Source organism: Meleagris gallopavo, chromosome 1 (genome assembly GCF_905368555.1).
Source record: "Meleagris gallopavo chromosome 1, MGAL_WU_HG_1.1, whole genome shotgun sequence".
Lineage (NCBI taxonomy): Eukaryota > Metazoa > Chordata > Aves > Galliformes > Phasianidae > Meleagris > Meleagris gallopavo.
In genome coordinates, this window is record NC_139404.1 from 168694684 (window position 1) to 168721271 (window position 26588).

Consider the following 26588-nt stretch of genomic DNA (forward strand, 5'->3'; position numbering starts at 1 on the left):
TTAACTTTAAATCCCAAATCAGGACTCAATTAAAACTCATGATCTGAAAAACTCACCAAAAATACAGATCAAATGTAAGCTCTTGCTTGTTTGTTACAACTGAGCAAACGTTTTATTTGTTTAGTAAGTCTGGCTGAAGCTGTAGAGGCCAATCACATTACAGCTTCTACTGAAAAAAAGTTCTCAAATCATGGTCCAACATACATAAAAGAGAAAAACTGCTGAGATATCTGCATGAGAATCTATCATTTCATTCATAAATGAGATATTTGTTATTAGCTGTATGTACAGTGGCCTACTTTGACCTTCAGAAACCTATTACTTGACACATGAAAATTCCCTTATTTGTAGCACAGAAGGAACAGAGCAAGGAACAACAATTCTCAAAAAATAACCTTACGATAATGTGTTCAGAGAGATATACTTACAGCTTATGGACAATTTTGAACTCTCAGCTACAGTACAAAATGTCTCTTTGTAAATTTAGTGTAAACCTATTATAAGTATAGTTAAATGAAAAGAATGCAATTTGAAATATTCTGCTTTGGTAAGGATTTCTGACAAAATGCAACCATATTATATTGTGAAGTTAATTCCAGGAAAACGAAAACTTAACTCTCAAAACTTAAACCCATTCACGCTTCTTAATTTACTTTCTTATCACTTCCCAATATATATTTTGAAATCAAGTACTACCTTGAATAGTTACAAGCTTTAATATAGCTTCTAGATGTTCTTTTTCAGAAGCTGTAGCTTGATGCAACCAGGCCAGCATGTCTCCTACATACCTGAATAAAGACAGAAATTTCCGCATGAATCAGGGGTTCATGGTGTGAGGGATTCAAAGTGTGAACAGGCAAAAAGAAGGATTATTCCTAATACGTTCTCAGTACAGTACCTCAGAGGATCATGGGAGTGCATTTCAATAGGGCGGGGAGTACCTCCTAGACCTCCTCTGGTGAGAGCATCTATAAAGCCACGGACTACAGCACTCCTTCGAGCTGTTCCAAACTCATCTAGAGTGTACCTGTTATCAAAGAGAAATCAAAATGAAAATGGATAAAATACAATAGTTCACGTTATCACATTTAATCTCTTCAGTTTCACAGTCTGGAGAAGAGGAGGCTCAGGGGAGACCTTATTGCTCTCTGTTAACTACCTGAAGGGAGGTTGTAGTGAGCTGGGGTCGGCCTCTTCTCTCATGTAACTGGTGATAGGACTAGAGGGAATGGCTTCAAGCTGTGCCGGGGGAGATTCAGGCTGGATGTTAGGAAATACTACTTCTCTGAAAGTGTGGTCAGGCACTGGAATGGGCTGCCCAGGGAGGTGGTGGAGTCACCGACCCTGGAGGTGTTCAAGGAATGTTTGGATTTTGTGTTGAGAGAATGGTTTAGAGAAAACTATAGGTGATAGGTAGATGGTTGGACTGGATGATCTTGAAGTTCTTTTCCAACCTTGGTGATTCTATGATTCTGTGAAGTCATCATTTCTATAGTTCTAAAAAACATGCACCAATGCTTCTACTACACAGCATTCAAAAATTCCTGACATCATTGACTCTACATAACAAAAATTATAGATGGTTTTTCCTTGACCCTTCCACCACACACAAATAAATAAATGAAAAATCATTTCAATTTTTGCACAGTACATGCTTATGTATTGACAGGTCTGGGACTCCTGTTCACATGTGGTCCACAACTGAACAACAGAAGAAGCAAATCAATGCCACAATGAGGCTTCCTCCTTCCTCTAGATCACCAGAGGACTAGCAGTGACAAAGTTATCTGCACATGAGTGTTTCGTGTCAATCAAATCAATCTCAGTTACATATTTAAAGCACGGATAATTGGAACTCAGACTGCATAATCTCAAATGGCATTCTGGTAATAGAGAAGGTACCTAGAAAGTACACAGCTCATTTTTGGAGAAGGCTACTTTCCTGTTGGGGCTAAAGCACAATAACAGCTGATAGGCCCAAAATGAACACTGCTAACATCCTTGATTTATCTGGTTAGAAACAGGAATTTAGAAAGCAGTGGAACAATTACTTCTTTGAAGAACAGAATTTAAGTATTTTGCACACGATCCACAAACTACAATGAGGAAAAAGAAAAAAACCAACAGCATATTTTCCCAACGTAACAGAAGAAATGCCAAAGAGTAGGCTTGGTATCACTTCCCCATGACACCCAGTAGCTGAACAGATACAAAAGTAAAATAATAATAATACAAAGTATGTTACTCACTGACTGAAATTAAATAAGTAGCATGCTCACAATTAAACAGACATGAAGGACAGAATACAAAGGGAAATAATACACTGTGTTGTACACGTTTCAAGTTCAATTAGATTTTTCTTATACTATAAATAGTTTAATTAATCATTCATTTTTGTTCTTTTTTTCATCTAAGTTACTATCAAAGGGGGGAGCAGAGTGAAGAACCTTGAAATTTCTTTTTCAGTATTCTTCGTATACTGTGCTTTCTTACTCAGAGTAAAGATATACTTTGTGTTTGTTTGTTTTTTTAAAAAACAAGCTTTTTATCAATCATTACTTATAAAATTTATGCAGTTAAATACGAGAGAAATCTAGAATCCATTGACCACCCACAGTCCAGGAATAGCAGCGTTGCAGCTCTGATGTTAGGAGAAAGCAGACAAGCTTTCCCCTTTCCCCCCAAAAAATCAGCTACGTCATTACAAATACAGCAGGATAATATAACAGTGAGATTGTAAGACCTGTTTGATTTGAATGCAGCAGTTATTAATGGTAATTTTGGTTTAAAAAAAGGAAAATACAACTCGTTTTCAATTTGGTCGCAGTAGAATAGGAGATGACAATGCTGAAATCCTACATGCATAAAAATTAATTAGTAACAATTATTTGTACTAGAAACACACTATTTAGTACTATTTTAGGTGAAGAAAACAACATTTAAACTCTTTTCAGTCCAGGTCCAACTTAAAAAAAAATAACAATACAGTAATGTAATAATAATCATTTGTGAGGGGAGGAAGAAGGCAGTGGAAAAGCTGTGGAAATCAGGGTGGAGGATGGAAGAGGAATGCTGCTTTGAGCTATAACTCCATGTAGTATCTATTAAACAGTTTTCCATGTTTCTGTTAGAAGTATGAAGTAAAAAACAAAGTGAAATATATTTTTCAGATCTGTACTTAGTTTTCAAAAGGCCACCTAGGGTACAATCTTTCTGTCACCTCAAAATTAACATCACAAATTCTTGTTTACTTATTTATGTTGTCTTGTTTCTAAACTGTTCTTTTCTCTTTTATCCAATCAAATCACAACTTTTATCAGATGCTGGTACAGTAATTTGGAAGGGAAGCTAGGTTTACCTTATACTTATATGAATAACTGCAATTAAAAGTTATTTTCTTCTATGACCTAGTTTTTATATTTCAAGCTCAGGAGTTAGAATATACAAAAGTATATAAGCTATCTTTAGATTTAAAATACAAAGCATCAGTACTGCACTTTTGACAGTAGTTATCTATGGTAAGAAAGACATGGTTCCACCTTTTACAGTATCGTTTACTTTTGCCATTCTGGGAGAAAATAAAGTGTCCTATCATTTATTTCTTTTTAAACTTTGGTAACATTGTTTATAAGAAGTCAGGAAAAAAAAATAAAGTCTCTATTGCAGATTCATTTTAAACTAGACAGCTGTGGGTTTAAGCAGAAGATACTTTAGTTTTAGTTTTTGCTGTTTTCAGTCAGTTTAAAAGAGCAAAACTACAGTTTTACAAAGTTGAAAGTAGCACCATTTAACAAAATATTTATTGCAGAAAATACAAAACATATTTATAAAGAACCCTATGAAATGTGAATGATCCTATGCAGCTGTAAGAAAGGACTCGGAGGACAGACTGCAAAAAAAAACAAAAAAAAAGAGCTCTCCAACCCCTCACTTCAGCCTAATGTAGCAGCTGGCTGCAAAGCGTGTAAGGAACAAAATCAAAACCGAATCTCAAAATCAAAGAAGCGAAATGTACCAGAACTAACAGTAAAACAGTATCTCCTCAGGTATATGGTCACTCCAATATAAACAGTTCTTAGAGTGCCACCTCGTGGTTGTCTACAAACTACCATTTAATTTACATTAAATTCTGAACAAGAACCGAGGACTACTATGTATCTAAGCACCTCTATGCTTGTCTTCCATTCTCCTCAGAGGGGATCCGATTAATGTTTCTAAGTATCTTAAGTGCCGGAGACAAGGAGAAATGGTCAACCTCTTTTCAGTGGACTGTGGGGAGAGGACGAGAGGAAACAGCCATAAACTGAAGCAGGAAGCTCTGCATCAATGTGCTTCCAATACTCCTTCACAGTGAGGGTGGTGGAGCATAGGAACAGGCTGCCCAGGGAGGCTGTGAAGTCTCCTTTTCTGGAGATATTCAAGACCCATCTGGATGCCTACCTGTGCAGCCTACTTTGCAGGGGGGCTGGACTCCATGACCTCTAGAGGTGCCTTCCAGCCCCTACAAATCTGTCATTCTGCAATTATGATTTGTACAATCATTATTAAAAAAATGCTCTCACTATCAGAAGTGCTTCAGCAAAAGCTAATTAGCATTTATCAATTTTTTTCACTTTGGGAATTTAAATGAGACGATCATGTGATTTGGATAGCTTTTTTTCTCTACAGAAAAACCCTGCAAAGAGAGCAGCAAAAATTCTGATATAAACAAGAAGTCTGTCATTTTATTTATAAAAGAAACAGTTTGAAGAAGTCCAACCTCTACTATATCATAACTATGTCAAAGAAACTTCTGAATTTAGATAATTTGAATATGTTTTTATTATTTCTTTTCAAATCTGATGGAAGACTAAATTGTCACTGTCTTTTGTATTGCAAATCATTGCAGTCTTCAAGTTTCATAGGCTGAAAACACTAATTTCTGTTAGAGATGGTTATTAACACTGACTTACTTGTAGAGAACAGGTCTGTCTTGTAAGGCTTCCATGGCTTGGGCGAGAACTGGAGAAATGTCACATGATTCTTGTGTCAAAGTCCTGCACTCATCTATAAAATATCAACAGAACATAAGAAGTGCCTTCTTTACGATGCAATACCTTTTGCACAAGGCTGACAAACAAGAAAAAGGGCTACAAATTCAAAGATTTCTGATTTCGAATTGAAGCCTCCAGAATGTGCTACCTGGCCTTGTTTGTATTAATGTAATTAACTTCCCCTCAGTACTTTGCTGTAAACTGGATGTCCATCACAAATCTCAACAAAAGTAAAAATGAAAGAAAGCTTATTATCTGCTTGCACCCACATACAAACGTTAAATCATTCAACCATGAAAATTCTGTCAGGCTTCTTTGTAAGAGATTGACACATCCCAGATAAATCACTGAGAAAAAAAAACAGAACAAGCATTTAACCAAGCTGTGAGGGTTTTTTGTTTCTTTGTTTGTGCTTTCACTTTAATGACATAACTATATAATCTTTCAAAGCCCATGAAAGAATGTTGAAATCACATGAACTAAAACACACAACAGCATAATAATGCTGAATTTTTGTTAGGATGAAACTGCAACCACTATCTGAGACTTCAGTACCAACTGAAGAACAGGCAACAAATTTCATCTCCCTTTGCACTAGCTTTTTGCACACCTTTTGCTGTCAATGTCTTGACCAAAGTAATTTAAAAGCATCTACACTTTTGCACTATTTAGATGTGATATCTAAGACCGATGCTTGGATCCAGAAGATGTGAAAAAATAATCACCTATATTGATTTAGAAGAGCATTCTATTAAAACACGTTGGTTTTGTTTGTTTTTAAGTAATAAGCCACTTCTCAAAAACCAGAACTTTCTTATGACCTGTGAGAAACTAAAATGCAATGCACTTAACAATTTCCTTAGACTATCTGACTGTAATTACCATTTAGTTCATAAAAGCTAGCTTTTAGAACAAATCTTTCAGTAAGAATGAAACCCAAAGCTTGGAAAAGGTTTTTGCTGAGTTCAATCCACATCAAAGAATTAAAAGAATCATCATCGTCATCATCTTCATACACAAAAGAATGGCAGTCCTACTTTGAGTCCATCTGTAAAGCCGCTCATAAGATGTCTCTTGCAGTAAAGCCATCTGTTCCATAATTTCCAAGCTACAAGATAGAAAATTTTTATTTGCAAACACTATTCTAGGTAGTACTACCAGAAACATATGAAAAGTACCATTATTAAAAGTATGAACATTTTAAAGTATTACTGTTCTTCATTTTGATGTGAAATAATCCATAAGGTCATGAGAAGTAAAGAACGAGACCCTGCTGCAACTTTTGTTTGCAATTAGCAAAGGTTATCTTGCATTTCAGTAACACTCACCCTGCCCTTTGCTGATTTGTCCGGAGGAGAATCTTGACATCATCATGAATTTGTTTTACTCTTCCCAGAGCCTTGAAAAAGTCCTAAGCCAATAAATAAAACAAATACAGTGTTAAAAAAAAAAGCAAGTTCTCATTCACACCTCTTGCAATTTATACTCCTTCTTTTAATTTCATTTTCATGTTCCTTGCAGGTCTGTGTTCCAAGTGCTGCTTGTAAATTTAAGCTTCCCTGCCGCTTCTCATCCTTCATTCCATCCTAATAGCCTCGTGACATTTTCCTCTCCTATTGCATCACTCCTTTCTGCAATAATTTATTATTATTTTTTTTTTAATAGCCACCAAGATGTGTTTTTAATCTGTCTCATAGGTACTAGGGCATACATTCTACATTTAATAACAATTCTGGGAGATTTTGAGGGTATTACTACACGTTGCACTATCATCTCCTTATTAACACTAGCAACTAAGGAGTAAAGTGAAACACCATAAAGCACAACGATTACATTATGTTTATGTTTTGTTTTCATATAATAAGGTAACAACTCCTAAGAAAAATTAAGCCTTTACAACATACTAAACCCAGGATTTCCAGTGTAACATTTCCATCTCAAAATTTCAACAGTAGCAAAGAAAAAAAACTTCTAGAAGACATTGAGGTTGGAGCAAGAAGGTTATTTTGTTACTACTTTAAAGCATTAATGGAAATCTACTAACATTATCCAACAGGTCTCAATACAAAGTCCTCTTTCAAACATTATAAACGAGGCCAGAGATTGAGATGTAACTGTTTCTTTTGTGACTTGAATACAGTTTGCCTCAGAAGAGTCCCATTTGTTTCAACTCATATAAAATTATGTATTTTAAGAAAAATAGTCAATTGATTTAACACTGCAACAACTGTGTTGAAGATAACGTATTTAGAAAAACCCAGAAACATACGTATAAAATCTCCCCAAAACTGAAGTCTGACTTCAAAGTCTGTGCTTTTTATGTAGGCCGCAATCAATCAGTGTGCTTGAAACTTTATTACTGAAGTTTGCAACTTCAGTAGCACTGAGATGATTCTATCTGTTACTTCTGCACATTTTTTAGGTAGTAGGTCAAAGTACCAAAAGGATTAATCCTTGCTCTGCTGCAAACCAAGCACTCAGTAAATAGCATAGCATTGCTATCATTGTTCCTTGCAATGTGCTTTTTAGAAACCTGAAGGTTTTTTTATGATAATAGTTGGTACAGAAGCATACAGCAATTACTCAAGTGCACAACCATTTAACACATTCCATTTATGCTTTCATTAGCATTGTTTATGGTTATCTGTTTCACGTCTTCAATAATACTTGAACTGGGAACAGGATGCCTGTGGGAATGAGATACTATGTCTCAGCAGGTAGTCTGCATTTAAGTGAAGGTTTCTATGCAACTACAATAAGAAAAATCTATTAAGCATACTCAGTTCTCTCATTATTCAGTGTGCTCGTACTGCAGAACAATAAGCTGCCTTACCAAAAAAATGAACTTTTTCAAAAACGCTCTGGAAGGTGGCTGAAAGCAAATCAGCACCTAATAGCTTCATCAACAAAATAATAAAGAGAAAGCTCCACGTTATATTGATCCAAATTACTGAATACTGAACACACACACACACACACACACAATCACAGAATGGCCTGGGTTGAAAAGGACCACAGTGATCATCCAGTTCCAATCCCCTGCTATGTGCAGGGTCACCAACCACCAGACCAGGCTGCCCAGAGCCACATCCAGCCTGGCCTTGAATGCCTCCAGGGATGGGGAATCCACAGCCTCCTTGGGCAACCTGTTCCACTGCCTCACCACCTCTGAGTGTGAAAAACTTCCTCCTGATATCTAACCTAAACCTCTCTTGCCTCAGTTTAAAATCATTCCCCCTTGTCCTATCACACACACACAAGAGCAGTGCTACTTAGAAGTGAAGGACATTAATTTCTCATTTGCTTTATTTGAGCATGAAGTAGTTTTAAAACGTCTTTGCTGAAAAGTGAGGCTCCATAAAGGTCTTTTTGAAGTGCAGGAATACACAACGGCTCTTATTGCTTCTTAAACTCAATATGCAAACTAGACTTTAATGCTGGTTTTCTTTCTTGCAATCAGAATCTTTCATCACACATTTCAAACTCATCAGAAATTCAGCACTGTGTTAAAAGGTACATTCCTCCATAAAAAAATGAAATTACAAGCTGATAATAATGATCTCATGTACAATTCAGCTAGGATGTTTTTACATTTTAGTTCGGGGCAAAGCTTTTAATGTTCACTGAGTTACCTCAGTAATTGGCTCATCTTTCGTGCCTCGAAGGAGGTTCATTTCATCTGGTGTCAGTTGGAATTTCGCTATGAACGCATCTGCAACTTGTGCTTTCATTTCTAGTCTCTGACTGCAATAAAACAAAGTGAAAAGGACATTAGCCGTTAATGCTTATCTCTGATTCATTTTGCATATTCATACTCTTGCAAATATAATAAGCGCTAGAAACCAACGCTATTAAATTCTAATAGGACATTTTTGCCATCAAACACTTGAGTCGCATCTTTATGTACAGTCTTCCATTACCTTACATACATTACTGAACAAAAACAATGTAAAGTTAACATATCTGAGAACTAATACATTCTTTCAAAAATATCCCCTTCGTGTTTGTATCAGAAATGATCTAATCCGGATACTTTGTACTTGAACAATTTAATGATTGCAATTATCTCCTTTCCAATTCATCTCGGAAAGAATGAGTTTTAAGCTCCTGTTCTCAGAAAGACATAAAAAGCTGTAGAATCCAAAACAAGAAAACGATCATTCAATTCATCCAGTTTTCTACAGAAGGGTGCATTTCTGTTTAACAATATACAGATGGGATACAATTTCCCTAATCTCACAAGCAATCGAGACGTAATGGTTAATTGTCTTCTTGATTACCCTTCCTGAAATAAACACAGCAGGGATGTAATATGCAAATGCCATCTCTCATGGGCAGCATTTTTGTTTATTTATTTATTTTTACAGGTGTGTTCCATCACACACCTTACAACCACACAAGGACTCAAATCTAGTTTTATTCCACAGGAAGAGTTTGGAATTCCAATACCAACAGAAAAACTGCTTAAACTGTGGTTTGAGCACATAGCATTCCATGAAATAGGCATTTTTTTCTAGACATGGAGAAGACACTGAATTAGTTATCTGCAGAAGAACAGGGCTCAGTTATTACTTTAAGACCATTTCAGCTTCCAGTGTAATTACTACAAGATAAATACACTGCTATTATAGAGTGGTAAGGCAGACAAATACACTTCTAAAACTGACTGCTGTAATTAAATTTCCTTGCAAGATTAGAGCTTGAAAATTAAGTTTTTACTTATTTGCTACTTCTATGTTACCCAGCTCTGGTGTCTGGCCTGCACTCTGCTGAAGAAGCACAGAAAACAGGCATCCCTGCTGCAGACTTAAATAACCTTCCTACCCTGCAGCTCCACAAACTCTTTTAGAGGTCAGATAAAATGTTTTGCAACTGTCAATACTCCAGCATATTCAACAGTGAGCAAGACAGGAAACCCCAAACAGTTTGTTTATTAAATTTGAGCTGAATAATTTAAAAAAAAAAAAAAAAGCCTGGTATTTCTGAAGTCACACCGAAAAAATGTAAACAAAATAGAAAACCGAAACCTCACATGCTTTAATTCCACACCTTTAAATGACATGCTAGGTTTCACATGGGTCCTACAGAAATATGACTGTTAACACTTTACACTGGCAGCCCCACAATGTTTAAAAATCCTACATGTTTATGACTTAGCTATCAAAATTGAAAATCAGGCATGGATGCTTCAAGTTTCATCAAATGATGGTGCTTTTAGCAACACATTCCTCTTCCACACTATTGTGATGAGGAATTCTAATCCATCAATGTCACCACCAATGGATTTGATTGAAATAACCACCAGTGTAATTCAGTGAATTACCTTTATTCAATTGCTCTCCCCTCTCATAACAGAAACCTCTATTTTATATTTAACTACAAAGCTAAGCAGACTTACATTAGACACTCTCTCCTGTAGGGAAGGCAAGGAAGGTAGGAAGGAAGCTGGAGAAAACAAATGCAAGACCTTCTTTGGGCTTATCTAAACTAATACTATCTCCCATAAACACAGGAACAAGTGGGATGTAAAGACACTTCTTTGTTCTTAGAACCTGTGTACCGTCTGAGCATAAAGAAATTTTAATTGCCCTTACAAAAGATCTCCATTTACTATTCTTGCTCATCTTCAGATTTTTTGAATGCTATTTTTATAGGATCTTTCAGCAGTAGCCTGCATACCTTTACCGAACTGAGGAAGGGTGAAGTCTATTTCAAGAAATGCAGTAGAGCAGACATACCAGGGTTTTGTTTCTTTCTCACTTTACTTTGAAGATTTGTTGGAATTAAGGTTGTAGAATAAGACACAGAGAAATATAATTATTTATAATATACAATAATAATTATTATTATTTATACAAAAAAACGTATCTATTAGTCAGCTCTGGGATTCTGTGCCCCATTTACTTATATGGTTATGAAAATAAACAATTAGAAATCACAGAAGATTTCACTACTAAATCACTAATCTTCTGTAAGTCCTCACTCTACATAGCCCCCCTATTTTTTTTTTCTTCCTGTGACAAAGAGGACAAATTTTTTTTTTTCCTGTGACAAAGAGGACAATTTGCAATAATTTACTCACATAAAAGAGTCATAGAAGTAAATCATAGAGTGGTTTGGGTTGGAAGGGACCTTTAAGATCATCTGGTTCCAACCCCCTGCTATAGGCAGGGACACCTCCCTTTAGACCATGTTGCTCAAAGCCCCATCCAGCCTGGCCTTGAATGCTTCCAGGGAGGGAGCATCCATAACCTCTCTGGGCAACCTGTTCCAGTGTCTCACCACCCTCACAGTAAAGAATTTCTTCCTGATATCTAGTCTAAACCAACCCTCTTCCAGTTTAAAGCCATTTCTCCTCGTCCTGTCACCGCATGTCCTTATAGAAAATCCCTCTCCAGCTTTTCTGTAGGTCCCCTTCAGAGTCAATGTACTCAATTCCAACACAACGTAACATAAAACAACTGCCTGAAGGTGGCAGCAGTGTTTAATCTATTCGTCTCAAGATAGCCAGAGTGGCAAAAGCTTCTACCCTAAACCTAAAAGCACGTCTTCCACTTTTAATAAAGCTATTTCATTTGGGCTCTGTAGAAAGGATATGAGATTTAAACAAGCTAATCAAGTCCAGTTTCAAAAAACGGGTTACCAGGTTAATAAGCTTTGATTATCCATCTGTGTGAGAAAGGATCCTATTTTCCAGAAGATGACTGATCAAAACGAAGCAAGAAAAGCTGGAGTAAGGCTATTTTGCACATAGCTCACAGCAGTCAGCACCTGCATAGACACTCAGACATTTCAAGACCCACGGCCCTTCCTGCCAACCTCATCATTTCTAAACTATGTTCTGAGGAAGCACAGCATAGCAGATGGGAAGGCAAAACTGTGCTGGTATCTCAGAATAGGTTATTTTCTTTTTTCCCCTTTATCAACGTTATCCTTGAAAACAACAAAACTAACAGATCATGGAAATACAGAACTGATGCGAAGCAGGAAAGCACCAAGCACTGGTAGACATTTTGAGCTTGGATAGGGGACAGGACTCCAACAAAGAGCAATTTCCCCAGTTTTAATCGTTACCACGGAGACAGAATTCTTTTGCAAGAGAACTCAAAAGGGCTGGGAAAACTATGCACTTCATGCACTTTTCACTTGAACTAAATACAAATGCACACTGTTTGTTAGGATTATCACCTAGACAGCTGAAAAAAAGGAGGTGAAGGAGAAACAGACTTCTCCAAAATTTAATTCCATCTCGCCACCATGTATACCATAAAAATCTGCTAGCGCCCTTTACTTAGGAAGAGTCAAAGCACAACTTTCTGAAAGCACTTTCAGTTCACACTACTGAGGATTCGATATTCTCATTTTTAAAGCCTCAAAGAGCAACATTTATAGTCATTTTAACTCAAAAAATAACCATCTTCAATGAATATTTATCAATGATCCTCACTGGGAACTGGAGAAGCTACTTTTCTGTTACGGCTTTTGCAGAAGGCAAATTTAAAAGATAATTTAACAAAACATATATATATATACAAGAAACCATATTTAAAAACAAGTACCAGCTGCAAAAATAAAAAAGCATTTGTAGAAGAAATTTTTATACTATATTTTGGCTGTCATAGAATCACAGAATGGCCTGGGTTGAAAAGGACCACAATGATCACCCAGTTTCAACCCCCTGCCATGTGCAGGGTCGCCAACCACCAGACCAGGCTGCCCAGAGCCACATCCAGCCTGGCTTTGAATGCCTCCAGGGATGGGGCATCCACAACCTGCTTGGGCAGCCTCTTCCAGTGCGTCACCACCTCTGAGTGAAAAACTTCCTCCTAATTTCTAACCTAAACCTCCCATATCTCAATTTAAAACCATTCCCCCTTGTCCTATCACTATCCACCCTCGTAAACATCCATTCCCCCTCCTGTTCATAAGCTCCCTTCAAGTACTGAAAGGCCACAATGGGGTCTCCCTGGAGCCTTCTCTTTTCCAAGCTAAAAAACATGTCAAACACACATCTTTAAAAAAAAAAAAAAAAAAAAAAAGAGAACGCAAACATTATCAGAAGGTATTTAGTGACCAATTTCACCACAGAATTCAATTATTTCATTTTCTGCTACAGTTAAAAAAAAAAAAAGAAAAGTAAAAGAACAGTGAATTGCCTAACATATTCCCAGGATAAAGGAAAATAACATCATGATTACAGAAAGCTTTTGTAAGACCTCATCTGGAAAACATCATTATCCTGACCACCTGTGTCCAAGAACAATGGACTCCCATTGAACCTGAGGCAGTGGAATGGCCACAGGAATGATGAACCTTTCCTTATGAGAGGAGGCTTAATGATGCTCCACCTAAGAATTAGGTAGGAAATTAAGAAAAGGCTTTTAAATCGGAAAGAAGAAGCTTTTGAGGCAAGCAGCAGGTACAAAACACAAAAATAATTAAGTACTTCTATGCTGAACGACTGACAAGTTTATGAAAGTCATTACGTAAATGAAATACGACAGCAGAAAAGTGGACTTGAACTTTGGTTTCTCTCATCTGAAGTCCCTAACTGAAGAGAGCAATTCTGCAATGCAATAGATGTCCTACGTGATACACCAGACTCTAAAAACAAACAAAGATTAAAAAAAAAAAAACAACAGGCTAATTCAGAAGTTCAGCAACAGAAGATACTAATTGCACTGAAACAATTCAAACCTTGTCAAAAAGACAGATTACTAAACACTAGAATGAAGAAGTTCACATGCTGTAAATGCATTCACAATAGAATCACAGAACGGTTTGGGTTGGAAGAGACCTCATCTAGTTCCAACCCCCTGCTATAGGCAGGGACACCTCCCTAAAGACCAGGTTGCTCAAAGCCACATCCAGCCTGGCCTTGAATGCTTCCAGGGAGGGAGCACCCACAGCCTCTCTGGGCAACCTGTGCCAGTGTCTCATCACCCTCACAGTAAAGAATTTCTTCCTAATATCTACTCAGTATGTATCTACTGAGTAATACCATAAGGTTTCTGTGGACATCACCTTTATTTACAGAATAGTACATAAGATTTTTATGTGCAGGACTTCCAAGTAGTCATTTAATTTATATGCTTGCTAGGGAAATCAGTGTTTAGCAATGGTTAAGATGTCCCTGTGGACAGAGATTAGGTTAAAAAGATGCATACTTCCAGTAGATGGATTATTTTGCATTTTGTAGGGGTTAAGAGAGCTGATACTATGGCATTAAACAGACTGACATCTCAGTATATCTTTTACATAATCTGACATAAAGACATACAAAATTGGATTTCTCAACCTAATTTTTAAATCTGTCATCAAATTCTAAAATGTTGCCAAAGACATAAATATATATATACACATATATATAATGTATATATATACACATATATATACACATATATATACACATATATATACACATATATACACATTATATATATATATATACACATTTTATATATATATATATATATATATACTGCTCCCTGTATTGACTTGGAATAAGATCAGAGCTTACTAAGGAGTGCTAAATTAGATATTAGAAAAATAACAAAGAACCAAAATCAATTTCCAGAGAAGACCAAGAGCTCTCTGTTCTTCGATGTGCTGATTAGACAAGCATCAGACAGAAATGCAATCAGATAATAATGCACTTTTAAGGAATGTGTCTCAGTCTGCGAGTCCGTGCCCCACTCCACACTGATCAAGAGAACTTCATGCTTCATGACAATACAGGGTTGCCAGGTAGAAGAGCGAGTAGGAAATAAAGCTTTTTTTCCCTTTGTTGTTCATGACTAGAATGTGACAAATTAGGGGTTTTTTTTGTTTTTTTTTTTCTTCAGATCCATTATTGCTGCTTTGATTCCTGTGTTATGGCCTATTAGCTATGCTTTACTGTGGCACAAATCAGGAACAAAAAAATCAGCAACAAAAAAATCAGCCTCACAATTTCAAAAATGCTCACTCTCAACCCCCAGAATTGTAATCCAGTTCAGGCAATCATTGCTTTTTTCTCATGAAGTATTTTCACAGGAATAAACATAATTACAAGTTCTCAAAGGTCAAGACATGAAATACATCTCATTAACACGAGCCACCAGATCACCAGTTTTCTCAGCAGATGCTGATGCAAGCATACCTCTCTAACCTGCTACAAATACTGCTGAGCTTCCTGAATCACTTCCAAACTGACTGATGAAAAAGTTGTTTCTGAAAAGAGAAGAAAATGGAGAAGCACCACCAAGAGACGAGCATGAAAGATGTGTGCTATAGCAGATGTTCCCCGAGAAACATTTTTCCTAAGACTTTTGACCTCGTATTGAGCACTGCGCTGACACTCAAATCATTCACTGAACTCCAAGAGCTGCGGCTGTTGAATTTAAATGAAGAGCATGTCTCAGTGTCATTCAATTAAAACAAATTGAAGCAAAGAGAATTAAACTCAGTTACAGCAAGAGAACTGATGAGTCATGGAATGCTTTTACCAAAAAATCACATGCCAAGGAGCATCATCCTTTTTCTGTTGGCTGTTAGAGAAGGGAATATAAAATCCCACACATCTTAAGCAGCAGCATACATTAGGCATAGAAAGCCTAATGCAACCTGAAAGCAATATTAGAGTGCTGAAGTAAATGTACAGAAATGTACTGAAGATACTGAAATGGATCTTTAGCAATTCACAGAAACTGTCTAAATTAACTACCTCACTTCTTCTTCATTATCAAAGTTTGTTACGAAATACAACAGAACAAACATTCTATTTAACACTCTACGTTACAAAGCATCCATAAATCAATCTTGTGTTACAGATGGATGGGTTAAATTGTTTGTACCGCATTATTTAACATGATGAGGACCTATCAAGTTACTTTAAGTCTCAATTTTTAAGAACAGCAGAAAAAAACCCAACAGGTTTTACATTAAACAAATTACATCACTTAAATAATAACATCAAGGCCAACTGCTCTGCTTTTAACATACAATACAGCTATTATTAACTTGTCTTCACAGGGAAGAGAAATTCAGAACAAGCAACATAAATGACAAAAAAGAAAAAATGTTTCAACAACGCTGGCAAATTACCAAATATAAAAATGCAATGTGATTAGCAGGAGATATTTCCTTCCCACAATTTAAGTGATATAATCTAGTCAGCATTTATGCCAAATCAAGACTAAAGCTCACAGACTAAATTACAAGAAAAGCAATGCTGAAAAGCAACAATTTGAGAAGGCAAAAGTTTTAGCTGAAATCTGAGACAAACATGTTACTTTCTTCCTCAATTATATCTAGGGTCTTAACCATACGTTTTGCCAACACAGGAAGGGCCCTAATAGCTCATTACCTACAGGATACCGCAGGTGCTCTGCTCTATCTTCAAACCACAAACCTGAGAGACTAGAAGAAACACTGATGAGTTCAGGTAAGAAGCTTAGAAGCATGAAAATTATCCTGGAGTACATCTAGTAATAGCAATAAAACAGTGCAAACAATAAAACGTGAGCATAATAAATCAATCCCTGCACAGAAGCACTGACACAGATACAGCCACCTCTCCGCAAATACTGCAGGAGAAAAAAAACACCTGGCAAGAATGGAAGCACAACAAGTGCTCTGACTTACAACGTTCATTCTCATACTCAAGCTTCTGTGGCCACTTTGCACTTTAGAAAATATTATTCTTTATGCTGATCTTGGGGAAAATAAATCAAACCAAACCAACATCACCACCAAAACATGTTATGTAGGCTCATGGGGAGCATGCCACATGGGGAAAAAAAAAAACAAAACAACTTTGCAGCTTAAGAAAACAGTTCATTTACTATTTCAATGCTTACTTTTGATATTTGGTTTGTATAACTAGAGGAATGAATGTCCTCGGTTAAAAAGACATAACTCTCCCTGATTTGCAGTGGTAATTCGGTTCTCTAATTGCAGTTTGAAGTAAACAAATGCCTTTGGACAACATTTACTTCTCACAAGGCATGAAGATTTACAGAAGGCAGAGGTTCCACCTGTCATTCACTGAAAACAATTAAAACTACAGAAAGATGAGATACCTTTGATCAAGGCCAGAGCTAACAGTCACTGCATACACAACTTTGTTCTTACAAAGCAAAGGGAAGGGATTAAGAAGTGGACTTCTAACATAACTAATTTGCTAATTTCATCAGATTATGAGAGTAAAGATATCAGCTCATTTTCAGTCAGAGATCAAATCAGATGTTTTTAAAAAGGCAAATCCCCAGCAACCTTAAATGCATGAAATATATCTGGAAGTTTACTGTCTCCCTTCAGTTTAAGAACACTGGAAGAAATCAAAAAAGAAACACTTCCAACCTAGGAGGAGACAGGCTGCTGAAATAAATCAGATGAAAGCCAGCCATCATGGAAGGTATTATTTTTTCCATCAGTAGCAAATCTTGTACAGGATAGTTTTTGAAGTTATTAAATATAAAACGGCTAAAAAGATGAAAAGAGATCAGGGCTTAATGTAGAACTCAGTGAGAAGGGCCGGGTCAAAATAATTTTCCTCAAGGACATTGTAAAGAACTGGTTCAGCAAAATGATAGAAAGTCTTACCTCTGCTGTTACACAACGTTCATTAACTATCGGTGGGAAAAAGAAGAACATAACTAATGTGAAAAAGAACATAATTATTTCTACATAATTAATTTTACTTTTCAGAGTAATGTTTCAAAACATTTCATTCTCCAGCACTTATTTTAAGAGCTTAAAAAAAAATAAATCACAAATATGGTGGCCGTAAAATTTAATTTGGTTCTGAAAAAAATACTTAATGTTAAAATTAAAAACTACAGAGAAAAATCTACTATATTAGATCTATTTTAATACAAATTCTCATTATCCTGAACGTTCAAGGAACTTCAAAGTAACTGATGTTTTCCTATGAAAAGCCTATTACAAAACAGTTGGTAGGACCACAGAGTAGAAACAGAAATTTGGGCCTGATGAAATCTGCAGATGCATTCTGTAACTTTCACAGCAAGGTAAGAAACCTATTCATTACTATAGGAATCTATCTTAAAAAAAAAAAATTATCCTCAGCAATTACTGCTGCCTTCTGAACTGACCGTTTCTGCTTCAGTCTCTTGTTTCAGCTGTCCTGGTTTTGAATGGGCCCAACTTTCATCTTCTCTGCATTTCAATCAGCACTTTAGGACAAACCCCAGAAGAAGCGTTGTCCAACCTGCACTCCTTTGTTGGCTAAGTAATGTCACTTATTAATCCAAAGGAATGAGCAATTCACAATGTATATTTGGCTGCCTGCAAGCAAGATTTCAGCTTTTCAAGAAACCCCTAACATCTGACACTAGAGACCTCTTCCTGTGCCCGATTCAAACCAAAGTAGTGCATAAAAGTAAACAATCACTGAACGTGTCAAAAGGAAAGATTACTCAAATGAACCATATAGAACAAAACAGCCTTCTCTTTGCAGCTTGACAAAGCAAATAAATAAAATCATTTTGTCTAAATTTTAGCCAGGAAGAAGAGCTAATCTTGTTAATAAATAGCACTATGAGTCTTCCATAGCCATAACTGTGGAAGATGACAAATGCTGTTCGGTTTCCGATGGTGAGTACTTCATGCTGTACTTATAAAATACCCTTTTAAAAGGTATTTTTCCTATGTGTGCACTCTTAAGTCACAGAGTGAAAGACAGGCTGCTTCCCAACATTTTTCTTCTCCTTATGCTTGAAGAATGTTCTGTGTTCTCAAGGTAAATTTGCAGAAAGTCTTTTAAGTTAACTACTGTTTAAGGAATATACTGTAGAACTACTGATGTACCCTCTGCATAATCTCCTTTAATGACTTTAAGACCAATCAGGCATACTGTATTTGGAATTGGTCTTGCTATCCCTCCATTCTGCTTCAGTACAGGGAATCAAAACAGCTTTCCTGTTCTTGAGACTAGACAAAAATAGATGACTGCTTTTCTGCCTTGCTGCTTCACATGCTTAACCTCAAAGTAACACATTTTCTAAGCACTGACTTCTGCTCATTTACTTAAACTCTGACTTTGCTAAATCCTTCATTTTATATCAACCAGTATTGTATTTCAAGAAGTTATTGTAATTCAACATGAAAGTACGGACAGGTTACACTCCAATCTCACATTCGATCAGACTCTCACAGGGCATAATCCACTTCCTACTGAAGTCCACAATATGAACCCACTAATTCTGAAAGTGCAACCAGAGCTACCCAAAGTCATAATTTCTACTAGGAATGTATCACTGGAAATAACTGTTTCTAATCTCCAGAGAGCTATATATAATCTTTAGAAGAAAGTTCATAAAGCGAAGAGATTCATTCTTCTAAACTGACAAAGGCTAAAGCTGTAAAACCAGATGCCTTAGTCACAGAAACATTAAAAATTACACCAATCTGTCATACGCTATTATTATCCCCTTCCTATTAATAAAAATACTGAAAAGAGCAAAATACAAATCTTCTCTTCCACAAAGAAGCTGGAGAACTAAGGGAAAACTGGTCTACGTTAGGCTCATTAAACAGTACTTATATATTTCACAGTTAACTTCAAAGATGGCAAAGTAGATTATAACTCAACTTTTCTTCTTACATCCAGTCCCTGAACAGCAGAGTGATCTCCAATGAATATGGAGCATTAACACCAGAGAGTCTGTGGAACTAATGCAAGGCTTAGTGTTGAAATACTTCGGTAAAGTTTCATCAGTACAGAAATCAGCTCAAGGTCACAAATCCCACTTCCATCCATCATTACTCCCTTTCCTTTTTATGTCTAAACCTAGACTGTTCTTCCTTTAAAGATGAATATTATGTCACAATAATAAACTAAAATAATGGCCAACAACTTCCCTATACTAGTGTATTTGTAGGGTGAAGGAATTCACTTAAAATATAGAAATAGGCATTGTTGTTTGCTTGTCTTTTGCATAAAAAAACAAAAACACATTTCATTGCAACATGAGAAAGCCCTTATTTCAAAGCAAATAAAAAGAAAAGATACTTCAATCAATTTGCATCAAATTTCTGTATGTCTCTGAATTACACAGAAAATACCAGTCAGATAGTCATTGGCATTACACTACTGGAACACTAAACAAGAGAAAAAACAAACAAACAAACAAAACTTCAAACACAATTGAAAAACAAGCTTACATACATTAACTAACATCAAACGGTATATTCCAAATGCCCCAAATGCAAAATAAACACTGAAGTTGAATGAATTTTGATCTCATGTAGATCCATTATCTGTTATAAAATTATTTAACTTACATTAGCAATTGACACTCGGCAAAACAAAGCCATACTGAGCACACAGTACCACTACAACTCTTTCCTCTACAAGGTCCATCTTTATGACAACAAGCATTAACGTGTTCTCACCTTTGTATCCTCTAGTAATAAACTTGAGTTCTATATTTTTATTCTAATTGAACTATGAACACAGTGTTAAAAAAGAGAAGTACAGATGCAAAAAAAGCAAAGTCACTAAACAAAAACAGAAGTGGCAGAACCAGATCTAAAATAAAATTACATCAGTACTGTCAAGTCTTCAAGAAATAAGTAAAATGGCATACGTACTTTTCTGCTTGGAGCTTTGTGGTTTTTACTATCAAGTCCTGGGTTTGTTCTTTTGCTGCCTAGAGTTAGAATCAAGTATACGAGGAATACAAATAAAAAAATGTACTACACAACTTCTAAAACAAATAATACTTTCAAACCTTTCTGATTAGTATTTTAAAGAGCATATACTATTCAGTACAAAAAGCTAATAACATTTATTAACTCACCAAAATTTCAGGTATGAAACAAAACAACTTCATCTGTATATATTTTTATTATTATGTACACTCATATTTGCACACTGTTCTGCAGTTTGAAGAGGTTTCCTGAGAGACAATGTTATGAAACAAAACCAGTAGAATCAAGATGGCACACTTGATTTTTCTCACTCTTTGATTACAAGATAATTTCTAACAAGTATGTTTTAGGTATATACATGGACATGCTACTCATGCTTTACTCAGTGTGCAAGGCTGAATAAATTTAAATTTTATACAATAATACACCAAATAGTTAATGCTTTAATCTTTCACACATCCACTCCAACAAACTATTTTCTCTCCTCTCAAATACAAATGAAAATTGATGTTCTCAGAAGTACATTGCTACATTCCAAGTAAGTTAAGTTCTAAGAAAGTAAAATAATTTCCTCAATGCATTTTCTAAAGTAAAAAAGAAATATCTGAATACTGCATTATACATAATACTCGTGTATCAGTGTCACTGTTAATCTTCTAGAATAACGATTTATACTTCAAAAGAAAACAGTTACAATCTAAAAGTAAAAGAACAAAGCACATCTCTTCATACATTACCTTCAAACGACTGGACATATCTTCACAGCAGCTGCTCATCGCTTGAACATCTTCATTTATACTCTCAAGCTCCTAAATAAGTTAAAATAACAGAAACAAAGCAGGAATGTCATGCCCAGGGCCACTTTCACCCCATCAAAATGAGATTCCTCTGTTACTACGAACGTGCAGATCACACATTGAGTACTATGTCTAGTTCAGGTCAACACAACTCAGAACTGATGTGAGGGCTGCAAATTTGATCAAAGGGCAGGAGAACCTGTCCTTTGAGGAATAACTGAAGGCATTTGGTCTTTTCATTCTGAAGAAAAGGCTCAGGGGGACCTCATCATAGTATTCTTGCACGTAAAGGGCAGTTACAGAGAAGATAGAGGCATTCTTTTCACAAGGAGGCACATGAAAATGAGGGGCAACAGACACAAGATATACTGGGAGGAGTCTCCCCTTGATAAAAGAAAGAATTCACTTTCTTCTTTTAAAGTGAGAATAATCCATAACGGGAACAACCTCCCCAGGGCCATGGCAGAATCCCCATCACTGGAAGTTTTCAAAATGCAATTGGACAGGGTTTTTTAAAATTATGCAGTTCTATTTGAGCAAAATAACTACCCAAACTGTAAAGCTGCTACCTCTTTAACTTGCTTGAATATGTGGACAAATTCTTCATTGATGGCCAAGCTCCGACGCTCAATGTCTCCACGCAAGTTCCTTCGGGTGCGCAGACTGTTTTCGACAAAAAACGTCGAAAGAGCCTTGAGTGCTTCCAGCATCTCCTAAAAAGCGAAAACAAAACAAAAACAACAACCCACAACCTTTAACTTGAGAGAAAGTTACAAAGAACCACATCACATAGGCTGCAACCAACTCATGTTCGGGGCTTTGGAGAAAACGTTAGCGTACTGCTAGAATACAGGTTGGATATTAGGAAAAAATCATTCTCTGAAAGAGCAGCGAGGCAGTGGCATAGGCTGCACAGGGAGGTGGTGGAGTCACCGTCCCTGAGGTGTAGACGTGGCACTGAGGGATGTGGGGCACGGTGGGATGGGTTGGTGGTTGCACTGGATGAGCTTTGTGGTCTTTCCCAACCATAATGACCCTATGATTCTATCGTTCTTTATGGTTTTAGAGAAAAACAAGCAAACAAACAAAGACAACACGCTTTAGATCAGTCAGTAGATAACGAAAATAATTACGAGTATTTCTTTTAATGTAATACACGACTTCGTTTACTTTTATTATAGTTTTAATCACAAAAATCGGTCAAAGCACGTTCATTCACAGCTACGAAGTAGCTAAATCAGGTAAAGCTGTGGAAGCGCCCTGACAGCCGAGCTCTGAGCCTTCGCAGGGCTGCATCGGAACGAGCTGCTTCCAAGCCTCTCTCAGCACACAACGCTCCGTGCGCCCTCCCGGCGCTGCGCAGCGACACGGGGAGCGGCACCTCGGCCGGCTCTGCCCCGCAGGCCCCGGCCCCGCCGCCCGCCCCACCTTGTCGTTGTCCAGCCGCGTCTCCAGGATCTTGTTGAGCTTGCGAGACAGCGGGTTGATGCCCGGACCCGTCGGGGCGACTGCCGAAGGCGGCGGAGCGGTGTCGGCCATGGCTGCCCGGCCACTAGCGTGTGGCTGAACGGCTCCCGCGGAAACACGCTCCCCGGGCTTTGGTTCCGTGTGTATTTGTGCCGACCCAGAGCCCTACGTTAGCTGTGAAGAAAGCATCTGCAACTAATTCCACAACAAAGCTGAGGGCTGTGGAGCGAACGCTCTGAAAGGCTGTCGAGGAGCTTTAGAATTTTAACCTTTAAAAAGCAGTCCAGGTGACACGCGGTGTCCCACAGGGGTCTGACTTGGGTCCGGTACATCAGTGATGACACTGAGTGCTTCGTGTCAGGAATTTGCTTAAAACTTAAAATAAAAATGTAAAACAGCCCCCATTGACAGCTGCATGCCATCACAGATGTGAGCAGTGATATTTAAGCACGTACGGAAAAATCTATTATTGGAAGGATCCCATCCCAACCATAAATGGGATACTGCCACCAGATTGAACAAAGATTTGAACAGTATTAATCTGTGGTATGTACTGACACAGTGAAGACACGCCTCGAAGTCAAAAGGATTTGAACTTCTTGAATAGGATGGAGAGATGCTGGCACAGCTGCCCAGAGAAGCTGTGGGTGCCCCATCTCTGGAAGCACTCAAGGCCAGGTTGGATGGGGCCCTGAGCAGCTTGAGCTGCTGGGTGGCACTGCCCATAGCTGGGGATGGGCTTTGATGTCCCTTCTAACCCAATCCATTCTGTGATTCTATGACACTATATGAACCACAAGTTTCAGATTATTCAGTCACTGTCATGTCTCATCCAGAAAGTTATACGACAAACATATAAGGAGCCACACAGGTTTTCCTCTGGCATTTGGTACATGTGTTACCTTTTGAAGCATCCAGTTTTTGCTTTCCAGTGCTCTATGATGGAAGCATATTTTTCCAAGAATTCCTTTCATGAGCTGGAATGCTTCTAGCTAAGTCAATAACCCGTAGGATTTTGAAAAAGCATATGTTTATGTGTGCTTGTGTTCCCCAGGGAAGATGAGAATTATTATTTTACTCTTTCAGGAATATTAAATGCAACTACCATAAAGAAAAAAAGAAAAATAAAAACCTAACTTTTTCTGAAATGGATATTATTTGCAGACTGGCATTTTCTTTGTAAAAAATATTTTAAAACAAAAAACACGAGGTCACCGTCTAAAACTCAGCTGCTGTGACATGGTTTCTAAGTGTCACAAACAAAGTTTTCACGTGGCATTCTTACTAATTTCCATGTCCATCAGCAAACATTTTCCTGCTAAGGCAACTGGTTGAACACTGTGGGACAAAAAGACTGGGGGTTTGTGATCCATAACTGCCAGAAGGTGCTTTGATTTCATATATCAGTCCCTGCGTACCAACAGAAGACAGTTTGTAAAGTGTGTGTAAGTTACTCAAGCATAAGTTATCTTACCAAAGCTAGACACAGCAGGCAAACTACAGGTGGCAGCAAAGAAATGTATGGTACCCAGTGTTTTCTGTTGATTTGCTTATTTCAGTTCTTTATTATGGTAACAGTGTTCACGGAACACCCATCTGGTAAACTACAGATAGGAGCACAGTTTATTCTGTGGAATGACTGTGGAATGCCTCCTGGTATTTAAGTAACCCAAGCTAATACTGCAAACGTATCTTCAAACACATTGAGTTATACGGTTTTTTGAAGGGAAAGACAAAAAAGCTTTCTGTAGTAAGTAAGGAAAAAACAAACAAACAAACAACAAAACAATGGGTATACATAGTTTGGCTAACAACAAAACAAGGATGTGACTGGAGCTAGTGCCCTGTGGCAAAAGATATATGATATAACATGGCATAAAGAGAATGTTTCCTTAAAGAGGTGTCATGATAAGCAAATGAGTGTGAGAAAGGAAAATATTTTTTGTGATGAAGGAAGAAGAGAACATAAAAATCAATGAGAACATAAAAAAAAAAACAAACACTGAAAGAAGAGTAATAGAAGAGACTGAGGAATCTTTGAAGGCAGGAGAGAAGAAGGAAGAAAGTGGGAAAAAGAAGGAAGAAAGGGAGGAAGGAGGGGAAGAAGGAAAGGAGGAAGGAAGGGAGAAAGGAAAATAGGGAGGAAGAAGGGATGAAAAGAATATTGGCAATGCTACTGTTATATGCAGTTTGTAGGCTCTGATGCTTTCAGATGTATCAAGGAAGAGCATTTGCAGGAAGTTGGCCTTAGTAACTTGCCTCTTAGCTACTCCATCCCTGGTGAAGTGAGAGCATCCCTCTGTGTCACAGTCACGAAAGAAGATTCATGTAGTTGTAAAATGGTTTGGTTTGGAAGAGACTTCAAAGATCACCTAGATCCAACCCCCTGTCATGGACAGGGACACCTTCCACTACTTTGCTTGCAAGAAGATTGGTTAAGTGGAACTTGATTTCAACATGCTCTCCACAGCACACAACACACCTCAAAAGATATCCATCACTGCCTTATGTTCTTCACTAACATCAAATTATTCTTTGGCTTTCTCCAGCATTTTAAAGTCTGAGATTTGACTTTAAAAAATCCATCTGATAAGCAGAGGAAAAGGAAGATACTACTGTTTCTTTAAGTCAGTTAGGGATTAATTTTTTTTGGCTTGTTTTCCAAGAGAAAGGTTAACACTGTAGATACTTTTCACCAGACTAAATCAGCCCACTCCTTGAGCTAGCAATTTTTCAAAAGCTCAGACAGTGTTGACCCCACTCTACAAGTCAAGGTATGACTCCATGAGTAATTTGATCAGAGATAATCCTGACAGCAACCTGTAGTCATGTAGCAAAACATGTCTTCGTCCCTTGAAAATCCAGAAGAACATACAGTTCTAAAGTTTTCTGCTAGCTCATGCTATCCCTCTTGAGGATTTGTTGTCATGCATATATATTATAGTCAGCAGTACTGGCTATAATATATGTGATGCTGAATCAGCCACCTGGTTTAGGAGCTGCAAAACTCCTGTTTGTTATAACTCACTGAAAAGATAACTTTAGCAGTACAGTATGCACTTTAAAGCATGCCAAACTTATGAAATTTTCCTGTTCATCTCCTGCTGAAAAAAACAACCACTGATAATAGGGGAAGTATCATGTCACCGAAATTAGTAGGATCTGGTCTAAATGCATTTTGCTCCAGACCTCTTCTTAGTTTTCTTAGACTTCTCTAAGAAATCTTAGACAAAACGATATGGTCAGATCCCCAGAAAGGTCAATAACATTGGTCATGGTACTGTCCCGAACTTCAGTGAGGAGCAAAATTGCATCTAGGAGAAAAGTTTTTTGAATAAACAAATGGCTTAGATGGTGGAGTCAAGAACAGTAGTATCTTCCTGTGCTAACGAGCTGCATTAGTGAAGTTGTGTCTACGTGAGTCGGATATAAAGCTTATCAACCTTTGTGTATGCCTTTTAGTATGTTGACAAGAACTGCAATATGGAAGATTATTGTTATCATGATAATAACAATATAGCAATGAAGGGAAATATTTTTTACCAAAAGAGAGAAAAAAAACAACAAGTAGAAACAGGGTATGATGAACACGTGATATAAAGTCCATGTTTTACACCTTACCTGCTATCCTTTC

At 37.2% G+C, this 26588-nt stretch overlaps 1 protein-coding gene across 1 annotated transcript in view; it reads right to left on the reverse strand.

Moving 5' to 3' along the window:
- Positions 1-23080, reverse strand: part of COG6 (component of oligomeric golgi complex 6) — a 50002-nt gene extending 26922 nt beyond the window's left edge. Inside the window, exons 1-10 of the mRNA XM_010728760.4 lie at positions 22916-23080; positions 22057-22200; positions 21428-21499; positions 20631-20689; positions 8666-8777; positions 6362-6444; positions 6071-6141; positions 4953-5046; positions 899-1027; positions 697-788 (exon numbers count right to left, since the gene is read on the reverse strand). Of these exons, the coding sequence (XP_010727062.2) occupies positions 697-788; positions 899-1027; positions 4953-5046; positions 6071-6141; positions 6362-6444; positions 8666-8777; positions 20631-20689; positions 21428-21499; positions 22057-22200; positions 22916-23026 (967 nt within the window). The 5' untranslated portion in view covers positions 23027-23080. The remainder of the gene's footprint in view (positions 1-696; positions 789-898; positions 1028-4952; positions 5047-6070; positions 6142-6361; positions 6445-8665; positions 8778-20630; positions 20690-21427; positions 21500-22056; positions 22201-22915) is intronic.
- Positions 23081-26588: the final 3508 nt, after the last annotated feature.